Below are 13,753 nucleotides of genomic sequence, written 5' to 3'. Positions count from 1 at the left end.
GGTGAAAACAACAGTTTTCCACTATAGTATTGTTCAATTCAGTTGGTTGGTTATTGTTTTAACAATTTTCTATTTCACAAGTTATGAGTTTTATTTGGATTCCTTTTCGACTTCATTAAAACTAAAGGCACTTTTATATTTTAAAACGCGCACGCAAATTTATATTGAATTCAAACTATTAGTTAAACTTTTAGCAATTTTGCACTAAAAAGGAGTTCATCAAATGAAAATATCGCCCTTTATGCGCACGCAACATCTGCCAAGCCCATGAAAATTTCTGCTAACTATTTTCACTTTTCGCGCACGCAGCACGAATCATATATACATATATTTATATACTATATATGTATATGTATATTTTTCACATGCGTTCACTTCCTGCAACGGGCGCTGCGCAAATGCAGCAAAATTTCATTTTCATTTTGGTTGGCTTACAACGCAAGCCAGCCCTCCAAACAAACGCAAGCACACACACACACACACTCACACAGCTACCGCATGCTATAAAAGCACGAGGCGAAGCTTTCTGAGCTTTTTCACACAAACAACAAAAACCACAGCCGGCATTTGTAGACGCCATTGTTTACGATGCGAGCCGAGCGCACCAAACAGCTGAGAGCGAGAGAATGGAAAAGAGAGAGAGAGAGAGAGAGAGAGAGAGTCAAGTCTTGACGCAGGCATTGATTTTTTATTGTACCCTGTAAGCGAAGGGTCGCAGAGTATATGAGGTGTGGGCAACAGTGTGTTACAGGCAGTAGAAAGCCACTCTGATCTGCTAGCACATGTCTACACTTTTATATTGCTTTCACAATTGTACAAAAAATTTGTGGATATATTGCAAATCAATTTGGAATTTAAAGATTTTCAAATAATCAAATTATGGCTGCTTTCAGGTACAGGTATATAATAGTACAGAGTCCAGGGTATGTAATAGTCGGCTCGTGTGCCTTTAACATTCTACTCGGTTCTTTTCTCGCTGCTCTCTCTTTGGCCGCACGGTGTGAAAAGCGTTGCGTCAATGCATGCTGCTGCCGCCATTTCTGCTGCGCCCACGCCGCAGTCGACGTCAACTGGCAAGGTCAGCAGCGACAGCGGCAGCGGCAGCATCAGGATTGGGCCGGCGCCTTATCAAAACAATGTGGGACGGTGCTTCGCTGCCTCTCCACTTCATGCAAATCCGTACTAGCGCCATTTATTTTTAGCCCTAATTGTTATTCATTACGGCTTATAGTTATAATTATCGCATACTAATATATGCGGTACCCTCCCACCAGAACACACTCCTCGCCGTTGTTATTACTCATACCACACGTTGTGCAAGCAAATTAGGTGGGGCCTAGTTATAAACGACTCCTTGCTCGCACCACAGAAACCACAGGTGGCACCTGCTCCCCAATATATTCCAATGTATCTATTTCTTTTTTTTAGCTATGGCCGAGATATTTTAATGGATTTTGTATTGTTATTAGTGGCCATAATCGTTTTGCACATTTTTTTTTTGTTGATACCAAATTATGAGGGCGTTCTTGTTGTTACGAGAATGGGCCAAGTAATTGAACTGAGCAGTCTTTGATGTCTCGTTGTATTGCGTATACGCAGTGTGAGCCGTCAATAAATTTGATTGGCAAACAATGAACGGAATGTTAAAGTACACACATATGTTGCAAGTACTGTTCATGCAGTGAATGCATGCAATGAAGTCTCCATGATAGGAAAAACTAGTTGCTGTGACAATATGAAAAGAAACTTCGTCTTAAACTTAATTGCTACCGATTTAGGTTTGAAAAATAAATGCAAAGAGATTATGAATATGGTCTTAATCTTCCCAATGTCAGCTTACTTGTACATACATACAATGTGATTTGCAGATACAATTAAGTATTATACCTTCTGCTAAATAACTTCTGAGTCGCAAACTATTATGAATTATTATTAAATTGTTATGAATTATATGAAAAGCTGAGAAGAGTAAAGTTTTCGAAAAGTCGAAAGTTGATGAGATATACATTTGTAGGCTCGTAAATTTTTTGGATTTACAGTTTATTATAGAAATTGAAATTGAGGAGGCACTAAGAATCTTATTTTCCTGCAAATAGTGTTAAACATATTGGAGCTCAAATGGTAAATATAATATTACTAAAAATAATTTGATAAAATGATTTGTGAAAGTCATTTGGTTTTATTGCTATAAATTAAAAGCCACTAGCCATAATAAAATGTTTACGCTTTCTATACATTTGAACGTGAAACAGATATAATGTTGTTAAATTAAATTCATTTTTGTAAACAACATTTAATTATCACTCCCTACAGTCCGTGCTCAATAACCAGTTATCGGCAATCGAGTCTTATCCCGACAGCATCTATACATCTTGTATATTTATTTCACACTGGGGGGCTTCTGAACTGGAAGTGATTTTGCAAAACTATTTTCATTTGAATTTTATTACGAAATTATGTGAAAACTTCTGCGGACTTTACTCTTTACAAGAGTAAAATAAATTGATTTTTGCCATCTCACTAATTAAAACCAAGCCGGACTACATTTATATAAATTCTATTTCACCTTGACTCAAACAAACCTCGCATACTAGACGAATGGTAACGCAGCTGGTGCTTGTGTTGGTGCTTGATATATATTTTTAATGCATTTAATTTCTAATATCAAAACCATATCGAACCGCCGTCATAGCCACGAAACCCTCAAGCACATGCACCGAACCGTCATGTTCATTAGTCCGGCCACACACACAGCAGACATGCGAGGGTTCTTTTGTGGCTACCAACAACAGTCTTGTCATACTGATCAAGAATATATATACTTTGTGGGGTCTGCCACGCCTCCTTCTGGCTGTTATATATTCCACCTCCCCTCTCTTCCCCCAGTAAGCCGAAATTTGGTGAATAATATTTGTATATATTTTTTTCTTCATGGTTGCTTTACAATACTTGTTAAAATATGTATTGTTTTAATTAGATCGACATGCTTTTAAGTGCAAAATGTGATAACTCGAACTAGTAGTATTATTTAGCTTTTCCACTTCTTGATTGCTGATGTAAAATACGTGCCATTGTGCTGAAATATTTTATAGGACGCTTCAAAATCGAGCTTTAAGCAACTAGACCACTACCACGACATTCATGGAGCCCCCTTTTTGCCAGTAGCCCACACAGTACTCGACCACAAATACCAGAATAGCAGCGGCATAGCACAGAAGGAGTAATTTCCACAACCACATCAAGTCGCGAAAGCATAGAGGCTGAAAATCGTTAGTGGCAATCATAGCATTTTTTTGAGATTGCGTAGAATGATGCATTAAGTCAATGAAGGACTCCGACTGCCACTTGTCCAATAAGCCCATGCTTTGACACGTATGTATGTAATCATCTATGGCGGCCTTGTAAATGGAATTCTCTGGTAAAAAGAAGCCGTACGGCAAACCATTGGCAAAATGAAGTGCAGGCTTTCTGCAAAATACTTTTAAGCCACAGTATTTTTGATATACATTTAGAGCCATCCAAGAATTTGAAAATATTTCATAGGCATTACTATTATTAAGTGATAACATTAATTCCATTCTCTTATCGTATGGCAAAAAATGGGTATTCGTCAGGTTTTTTGTAAAAAACTCGGCATCAATTTCTTGTACAACCTTTCCATGAGTAAGTGGGTCCAATATAACAGGAATTTGTGCTGCCTCCAAGTCTTCGAATGTATTTATCTCACTGGACTGGGGAAACATTGTCATCAAGGTGCTGAGCTTGGCGCTAAAGAAATTACTGAAGACCAAACCAAATACACAAATAATCATAATTAATTGGCGCGTGGCCACACACTTCGAGCTTTGAATTGGCATAACGAAGCCAAGTAGGCCACAGAATACCCGTAGATTCACAAAAAGACCGTAGCAATCAAATCTGCGTCTTTGATGCCACAGATAATACTCCGCTGCCGCTATTAAAGTCTCGATTATTGCAAAGGCTACGTATGTTCCCAGTATGAAGAAACCCCAATTTTCCTCCAATAACATATTGTAGACACCATGAATATCCAACAGCTGTCTACAGGGCACGATTACGATCCAGTTAACCAAGCCAACAAGTTCAGATGATTCAATGCCATGCCTTGGCCTTGATGTGCCACGAAATTTAACACTTAGCGGTAGATCTAGCTCTCCATGATGCGTCATATTTTCTAGTGTAGTTGGGAGAATCACTTTTCCAGCCTCCACGGGCTGGGTATATTTTAAGGTAATGTTTCGTCCTTTGGTGAATGTGGTTACAAATTTTCCAACACGGCCACTCAAGCGCTGGTCGCCAGTGCGCCAATCAGTTACGATAAAGGTACCTGGGGATATCTGATCTGGAAGTGCGCGTGCAGTTATTCCACCGAAATTTGTCCAGGATCTGCGAAAATAGGGTCCCACATCCACATTATAAATGGGTTCAAAGCGCGGGAACGGAAATGGCAGAAGCCGATAGACCTTCAATAAGCCAGTGGGTGCTGCGTGGCACAGCAAGAGGTTTACAAAATGTAGCTCCCCAGCCTTTTTCGAAATACCATTGAAAGCTTCCCCCTCGGTTTCAGCCTGCAGCCAAACAATAATGCGAGTCTCTCGCATGCGATTCAGATTGTAAGCCAACGCGGTCAGCTCGATGGGCTCCGAATAATCTCGCATACAAACCACCGCCAGAAATTCCTGGTCGAATAGTATCTGCACATCAAGTCTGCCGTGCTCGTCAAGACGGAGTGCTGGCCAGTCCGGCATATTAAAATCCCGCAGCAGGCAATCCGCATGATGTCTTCGTTGCATAAGCAACAAGCTCGAAATCGGTTGCTCCTCGTGCATTTTTTTGATCAAACCATACAACCAAGTCAATGAGTACTCCTCACTCGACACCACATCGGCCGTCAAAAGACCCTGGATTGGGGTTATTAAAAGTAGTAGCGCTGCTAATCCGACCATAATGTAATACGCTGAACTTAAAAAAGAAACTGAGGTCCAACATTACCTCTGGCAATATTTTTCAGCATTAATTACAGACACCGATGTGTCGTAACGGCTTTAAAGTGCATTTTAATCTAAAGTGCATCAAGCAACTTAATTTTCAGTCACTCAGCCGCACGTCTGATAAAACATATAGAGTTTGATAGAGGTTGTGTAGAACCCAGGGATATGGAATGCAAAACGGTTCGGATGTATACTCGTATATACACGTAAGTGTGGGCGAATGATTTTCATTAATGTGAGAGATGGATATAGAGCCGATAGCTTACAATTACTAAATAAATTAAAGGTTTTCAGCAATAGCTCGACTCATTTCTCTAAAAGTTGGCTCGATTTAGTTGGAAAGCTGGTAATGATTTGTGTTAGTTCATAAATGTCCGTTTGAGTCTCAGAACATATTAGAACTCTTAAGCCCATGAAGAGGGACATTATCCTCCACGCTCATTATCGAATGTTATGTGCACGAAAACTTCCGTTCTTCCCAATTCTTTATACTATTCTCAGTGTTCCTTATTTGTACAAATTAGATAAATAAATAGGCCGAAGCGACCTGTGCCAACTCACCTATAAAATTACAGTACGGGCTGTCTGCAATTATAAATTCATTAATGTGTAGTGGGATCATTACTAATCCTGCCTGCACATAGGAAAGGTTAGATGAGGCAGGAATTGGTAATGATCTAATGATCTGCGAGCCTGAAATTAAATCGTGTGTTCTATATGCCTACAAAATAAAATTGAAAAGCCAACAACAATAGATACTATATAAACGGAAGACTGCAATGCTTTTAAAAGGAAATGTTATTCAAAAAAAGAACACTTTGATATTTCCTCTAGATGTTGCGCTGAAGAGGTAAAATACTAGCAATATAGTATATTATTTTATTAATTATAATACTCGTCGTATACACGTATATAGATATACTTATACAGAATGCATTTTGGCGTGAGTAAAGTTTGATTTTGCCAAACGTATTAAAATGATTTAGATGATTTAGGATTAAAAGGATTTATTAAAAGGATTTAGGATACTATAAGCCATTTAGTTGGAAAAAAACGATGCATTTTTTTTCGAAAACCTTGAAATGATTTACCAACCAATTTACGATATTTCAAAATTTGTAGAGTCAGTAACAGATTGCAAATAATTGTATTTGAAGTCAGATCGATTTAATGTGTATGCAAAAAATTTGTAGCTACAGTTCAGAATGTGGAAATTGTCGCTTTCTTACAAATACAATATACAAGTATATTAAATTGATACAATTTTGTTGTTTTTTGTTCAACAACGAACGCGACATTCCGGCCAGGTACTGTATAATTCGTATAAACTTAGCTACTGGTTTCCATTAATTCGTGTATTGTCAAAATCTTCCAACATATGGTCACAATTCCACAAATTTTCCACTCACAGTCTGAAGCTCTGGAGTTTGATTTGCATAGATATTTTGGTAAACTTCAACTTATCTTGCAGATCTGCCACGCAATTTGACAGAGGTTTTCACATTTTCTTTTAAACAGATAACCATAAGTACGGACTGGGACTGTAAATCGGAAAGGCTCTAAACAAATCTGCGCAGAAGGCCCGCAGAAGCAGATGGTTGAGAAGCATCAAGTATTTTCATTTGCAGTCAAAAAGCTGCGAAAGCATTTGAATTCGATTTTGTTCAACAGTATATAGAATTAAGTTCAAGTAAAATTTTGTAAATATATAAACCATTCATAAAAAGTTATACTACTGCTTCAACTACTTGGTAGACACATTTCAACGAATCGTACGAAAATTTAAAATGCAAATAAATAAGCCGTTGAGCCAAAGAAAATAACAAAATACAGGAAGAACATCGACAAGCTGAGCAACGAACGCAATAAAACAAATAAATTATTTAACAAACACAGAACACGTAGAACGCCGCCAACACAGAAACGCACGCAAAAATGTTTAACAACAAAAAATTATTTAAAACATTGGCACCGACAGACAAACACAAACACTCACATAGTCAGCAAGATTTTAGAAAATCCGTATGGAAGAAAAAGGAACTCTGAAAACTGAAAATAGCTGTGCGAAGAGACAGATACAGAGACACATAAACGCAAAATGAGAATAATTCTGCGTTGACTTCCTCGACGACATCGTTGCAGTAAAATGTTGTTTAGAGATTCGAAGACAGCTCAGTTTGTTAGGAGACGATCGCCGAACGAGACCGCAGCAGAAAAAGATATTAAATGCTGTTAAGGAACGGCTAGTGGCTATATCGACACATACATATAAGTATCTATACATGTATCTATATCGATGAATGTGCTACCTGCTAGCTGTGTCAATTTTTGAGTGCGGAGCGCGGAAAAGTGAACAATCAACGATCAGATTATGTAAGTGCAGGCAGGCCAGTCCCATGGATAGGCCGCAATCTAAATGCGCAAAAGTTCAATACCAAATGCCACAAATATGCAAAACGAAAACCAATTGAAGTGCTTCTAAAAATAAACAAAATCTGAATTCAAGGGGGAATTCATGAATCGATCTAACAATACAAAAGAAAAAAGTTCAAGGCATTCAGTAAATAATCAATAAACACTTTTTTACCCTAAAATTTGCAAAGATTTTGCTACTGAAAAAGCGAATATAGGCAATAAACATGTCGAAAGCAAGAAAACTGTTTAAAAATAGTTCCGAAAGACGTTCTATAAAAATAAAAATCGTGCGCGTATGTCGCGTGTATGTCTGAGTGTCTGAGTGTTTGTGTCTCTAAGTCTGTGTGTGTGTGTGTCTGTGTGTCTGTGTGTGGCTCCCAGGGCATACGCAACAGCCGAGCGACAGCCACTTGAAGATGCCCAAAACAACGGGGCTGGCGATACTCATAATTACGAGTATATGTATTTCTTCTGCTGCAGTGACATATTTACAAACCCTATGGATAAGTGCAGTGCTCTTAAAATAGACTGAGAAATGCAACTGTGTACAACAATATTGCTTATACGCACTGTGTGCCCAAGACAAAGTAAGCCTGAATATTGAAGAATATGGATAATGTGAAAAGCGTTGCGTCAATGCATGCTGCTGCCGCCTTTGCTGCTGCGCCCACGCCGCAGTCGACGTCAACTGGCAAGGTCAGCAGCAACAGCGGCAGCGGCAGCATCAGGATTGGGCCGGCGCCTTATCAAAACAATGTGGGACGGTGCTTCGCTGCCTCTCCACTTCATGCAAATCCGTACTAGCGCCATTTATTTTTAGCCCTAATTGTTATTCATTACGGCTTATAGTTATAATTATCGCATACTAATATGCGGTACCCTCCCACCAGAACACACTCCTCGCCGTTGTTATTACTCATACCACACGTTGTGCAAGCAAATTAGGTGGGGCCTAGTTATAAACGACTCCTTGCTCGCACCACAGAAACCACAGGTGGCACCTGCTCCCCAATATATTCCAATGTATCTATTTCTTTTTTTTAGCTATGGCCGAGATATTTTAATGGATTTTGTATTGTTATTAGTGGCCATAATCGTTTTGCACATTTTTTTTTTTGTTGATACCAAATTATGAGGGCGTTCTTGTTGTTACGAGAATGGGCCAAGTAATTGAACTGAGCAGTCTTTGATGTCTTATAATCGTTGTATTGCGTATACGCAGTGTGAGCCGTCAATAAATTTGATTGGCAAACAATGAACGGAATGTTAAAGTACACACATATGTTGCAAGTACTGTTCATGCAGTGAATGCATGCAATGAAGTCTCCATGATAGGAAAAACTAGTTGCTGTGACAATATGAAAAGAAACTTCGTCTTAAACTTAATTGCTACCGATTTAGGTTTGAAAAATAAATGCAAAGAGATTATGAATATGGTCTTAATCTTCCCAATGTCAGCTTACTTGTACATACATACAATGTGATTTGCAGATACAATTAAGTATTATACCTTCTGCTAAATAACTTCTGAGTCGCAAACTATTATGAATTATTATTAAATTGTTATGAATTATATGAAAAGCTGAGAAGAGTAAAGTTTTCGAAAAGTCGAAAGTTGATGAGATATACATTTGTAGGCTCGTAAATTTTTTGGATTTACAGTTTATTATAGAAATTGAAATTGAGGAGGCACTAAGAATCTTATTTTCCTGCAAATAGTGTTAAACATATTGGAGCTCAAATGGTAAATATAATATTACTAAAAATAATTTGATAAAATGATTTGTGAAAGTCATTTGGTTTTATTGCTATAAATTAAAAGCCACTAGCCATAATAAAATGTTTACGCTTTCTATACATTTGAACGTGAAACAGATATAATGTTGTTAAATTAAATTCATTTTTGTAAACAACATTTAATTATCACTCCCTACAGTCCGTGCTCAATAACCAGTTATCGGCAATCGAGTCTTATCCCGACAGCATCTATACATCTTGTATATTTATTTCACACTGGGGGGCTTCTGAACTGGAAGTGATTTTGCAAAACTATTTTCATTTGAATTTTATTACGAAATTATGTGAAAACTTCTGCGGACTTTACTCTTTACAAGAGTAAAATAAATTGATTTTTGCCATCTCACTAATTAAAACCAAGCCGGACTACATTTATATAAATTCTATTTCACCTTGACTCAAACAAACCTCGCATACTAGACGAATGGTAACGCAGCTGGTGCTTGTGTTGGTGCTTGATATATATTTTTAATGCATTTAATTTCTAATATCAAAACCATATCGAACCGCCGTCATAGCCACGAAACCCTCAAGCACATGCACCGAACCGTCATGTTCATTAGTCCGGCCACACACACAGCAGACATGCGAGGGTTCTTTTGTGGCTACCAACAACAGTCTTGTCATACTGATCAAGAATATATATACTTTGTGGGGTCTGCCACGCCTCCTTCTGGCTGTTATATATTCCACCTCCCCTCTCTTCCCCCAGTAAGCCGAAATTTGGTGAATAATATTTGTATATATTTTTTTCTTCATGGTTGCTTTACAATACTTGTTAAAATATGTATTGTTTTAATTAGATCGACATGCTTTTAAGTGCAAAATGTGATAACTCGAACTAGTAGTATTATTTAGCTTTTCCACTTCTTGATTGCTGATGTAAAATACGTGCCATTGTGCTGAAATATTTTATAGGACGCTTCAAAATCGAGCTTTAAGCAACTAGACCACTACCACGACATTCATGGAGCCCCCTTTTTGCCAGTAGCCCACACAGTACTCGACCACAAATACCAGAATAGCAGCGGCATAGCACAGAAGGAGTAATTTCCACAACCACATCAAGTCGCGAAAGCATAGAGGCTGAAAATCGTTAGTGGCAATCATAGCATTTTTTTGAGATTGCGTAGAATGATGCATTAAGTCAATGAAGGACTCCGACTGCCACTTGTCCAATAAGCCCATGCTTTGACACGTATGTATGTAATCATCTATGGCGGCCTTGTAAATGGAATTCTCTGGTAAAAAGAAGCCGTACGGCAAACCATTGGCAAAATGAAGTGCAGGCTTTCTGCAAAATACTTTTAAGCCACAGTATTTTTGATATACATTTAGAGCCATCCAAGAATTTGAAAATATTTCATAGGCATTACTATTATTAAGTGATAACATTAATTCCATTCTCTTATCGTATGGCAAAAAATGGGTATTCGTCAGGTTTTTTGTAAAAAACTCGGCATCAATTTCTTGTACAACCTTTCCATGAGTAAGTGGGTCCAATATAACAGGAATTTGTGCTGCCTCCAAGTCTTCGAATGTATTTATCTCACTGGACTGGGGAAACATTGTCATCAAGGTGCTGAGCTTGGCGCTAAAGAAATTACTGAAGACCAAACCAAATACACAAATAATCATAATTAATTGGCGCGTGGCCACACACTTCGAGCTTTGAATTGGCATAACGAAGCCAAGTAGGCCACAGAATACCCGTAGATTCACAAAAAGACCGTAGCAATCAAATCTGCGTCTTTGATGGTACAGATAATACTCCGCTGCCGCTATTAAAGTCTCGATTATTGCAAAGGCTACGTATGTTCCCAGTATGAAGAAAACCCAATTTTCCTCCAATAACATATTGTAGACACCATGAATATCCAACAGCTGTCTACAGGGCACGATTACGATCCAGTTAACCAAGCCAACAAGTTCAGATGATTCAATGCCATGCCTTGGCCTTGATGTGCCACGAAATTTAACACTTAGCGGTAGATCTAGCTCTCCATGATGCGTCATATTTTCTAGTGTAGTTGGGAGAATCACTTTTCCAGCCTCCACGGGCTGGGTATATTTTAAGGTAATGTTTCGTCCTTTGGTGAATGTGGTTACAAATTTTCCAACACGGCCACTCAAGCGCTGGTCGCCAGTGCGCCAATCAGTTACGATAAAGGTACCTGGGGATATCTGATCTGGAAGTGCGCGTGCAGTTATTCCACCGAAATTTGTCCAGGATCTGCGAAAATAGGGTCCCACATCCACATTATAAATGGGTTCAAAGCGCGGGAACGGAAATGGCAGAAGCCGATAGACCTTCAATAAGCCAGTGGGTGCTGCGTGGCACAGCAAGAGGTTTACAAAATGTAGCTCCCCAGCCTTTTTCGAAATACCATTGAAAGCTTCCCCCTCGGTTTCAGCCTGCAGCCAAACAATAATGCGAGTCTCTCGCATGCGATTCAGATTGTAAGCCAACGCGGTCAGCTCGATGGGCTCCGAATAATCTCGCATACAAACCACCGCCAGAAATTCCTGGTCGAATAGTATCTGCACATCAAGTCTGCCGTGCTCGTCAAGACGGAGTGCTGGCCAGTCCGGCATATTAAAATCCCGCAGCAGGCAATCCGCATGATGTCTTCGTTGCATAAGCAACAAGCTCGAAATCGGTTGCTCCTCGTGCATTTTTTTGATCAAACCATACAACCAAGTCAATGAGTACTCCTCACTCGACACCACATCGGCCGTCAAAAGACCCTGGATTGGGGTTATTAAAAGTAGTAGCGCTGCTAATCCGACCATAATGTAATACGCTGAACTTAAAAAAGAAACTGAGGTCCAACATTACCTCTGGCAATATTTTTCAGCATTAATTACAGACACCGATGTGTCGTAACGGCTTTAAAGTGCATTTTAATCTAAAGTGCATCAAGCAACTTAATTTTCAGTCACTCAGCCGCACGTCTGATAAAACATATAGAGTTTGATAGAGGTTGTGTAGAACCCAGGGATATGGAATGCAAAACGGTTCGGATGTATACTCGTATATACACGTAAGTGTGGGCGAATGATTTTCATTAATGTGAGAGATGGATATAGAGCCGATAGCTTACAATTACTAAATAAATTAAAGGTTTTCAGCAATAGCTCGACTCATTTCTCTAAAAGTTGGCTCGATTTAGTTGGAAAGCTGGTAATGATTTGTGTTAGTTCATAAATGTCCGTTTGAGTCTCAGAACATATTAGAACTCTTAAGCCCATGAAGAGGGACATTATCCTCCACGCTCATTATCGAATGTTATGTGCACGAAAACTTCCGTTCTTCCCAATTCTTTATACTATTCTCAGTGTTCCTTATTTGTACAAATTAGATAAATAAATAGGCCGAAGCGACCTGTGCCAACTCACCTATAAAATTACAGTACGGGCTGTCTGCAATTATAAATTCATTAATGTGTAGTGGGATCATTACTAATCCTGCCTGCACATAGGAAAGGTTAGATGAGGCAGGAATTGGTAATGATCTAATGATCTGCGAGCCTGAAATTAAATCGTGTGTTCTATATGCCTACAAAATAAAATTGAAAAGCCAACAACAATAGATACTATATAAACGGAAGACTGCAATGCTTTTAAAAGGAAATGTTATTCAAAAAAAGAACACTTTGATATTTCCTCTAGATGTTGCGCTGAAGAGGTAAAATACTAGCAATATAGTATATTATTTTATTAATTATAATACTCGTCGTATACACGTATATAGATATACTTATACAGAATGCATTTTGGCGTGAGTAAAGTTTGATTTTGCCAAACGTATTAAAATGATTTAGATGATTTAGGATTAAAAGGATTTATTAAAAGGATTTAGGATACTATAAGCCATTTAGTTGGAAAAAAACGATGCATTTTTTTTCGAAAACCTTGAAATGATTTACCAACCAATTTACGATATTTCAAAATTTGTAGAGTCAGTAACAGATTGCAAATAATTGTATTTGAAGTCAGATCGATTTAATGTGTATGCAAAAAATTTGTAGCTACAGTTCAGAATGTGGAAATTGTCGCTTTCTTACAAATACAATATACAAGTATATTAAATTGATACAATTTTGTTGTTTTTTGTTCAACAACGAACGCGACATTCCGGCCAGGTACTGTATAATTCGTATAAACTTAGCTACTGGTTTCCATTAATTCGTGTATTGTCAAAATCTTCCAACATATGGTCACAATTCCACAAATTTTCCACTCACAGTCTGAAGCTCTGGAGTTTGATTTGCATAGATATTTTGGTAAACTTCAACTTATCTTGCAGATCTGCCACGCAATTTGACAGAGGTTTTCACATTTTCTTTTAAACAGATAACCATAAGTACGGACTGGGACTGTAAATCGGAAAGGCTCTAAACAAATCTGCGCAGAAGGCCCGCAGAAGCAGATGGTTGAGAAGCATCAAGTATTTTCATTTGCAGTCAAAAAGCTGCGAAAGCATTTGAATTCGATTTTGTTCAACAGTATATAGAATTAAGTTCAAG

At 38.3% G+C, this 13,753-nt stretch overlaps 1 protein-coding gene across 1 annotated transcript; it reads right to left on the bottom strand.

Annotated features, from left to right (window-relative positions):
* Positions 1-3,119: 3,119 nt before the first annotated feature.
* Positions 3,120-4,967, bottom strand: LOC115629075. The gene is made up of 2 exons (XM_030525391.1): positions 3,654-4,967; positions 3,120-3,260 (listed from the first exon to the last, which is right to left on the bottom strand). Exons 1-2 carry the CDS (start codon positions 4,965-4,967, stop codon positions 3,120-3,122), a joined length of 1,455 nt encoding a protein of 484 aa, XP_030381251.1.
* Positions 4,968-13,753: the final 8,786 nt, after the last annotated feature.

The sequence above is a fragment of the Scaptodrosophila lebanonensis genome, unplaced genomic scaffold (genome assembly GCF_003285725.1).
Source record: "Scaptodrosophila lebanonensis strain 11010-0011.00,11010-0021.00 unplaced genomic scaffold, SlebRS2 tig00000131-arrow-arrow-pilon, whole genome shotgun sequence".
Taxonomy (NCBI): domain Eukaryota; kingdom Metazoa; phylum Arthropoda; class Insecta; order Diptera; family Drosophilidae; genus Scaptodrosophila; species Scaptodrosophila lebanonensis.
The sequence above is the reverse complement of the archived record's forward strand: the minus strand, read 5'-3'. Positions and strand labels throughout refer to the sequence as shown.

What these genes read in the sequence shown, in the direction of transcription:
- LOC115629075 (XM_030525391.1), bottom strand. Translation starts at nt 4,967, where the DNA reads ATGGTCGGATTAGCAGCGCTACTACTTTTAATAACCCCAATCCAGGGT. An exon ending in ACCCACTTACTCATGGAAAG is followed by an intron (nt 3,261 to 3,653) that starts GTTGTACAAGAA and finishes AACGATTTTCAG; the next exon opens with CCTCTATGCTTTCGCGACTT.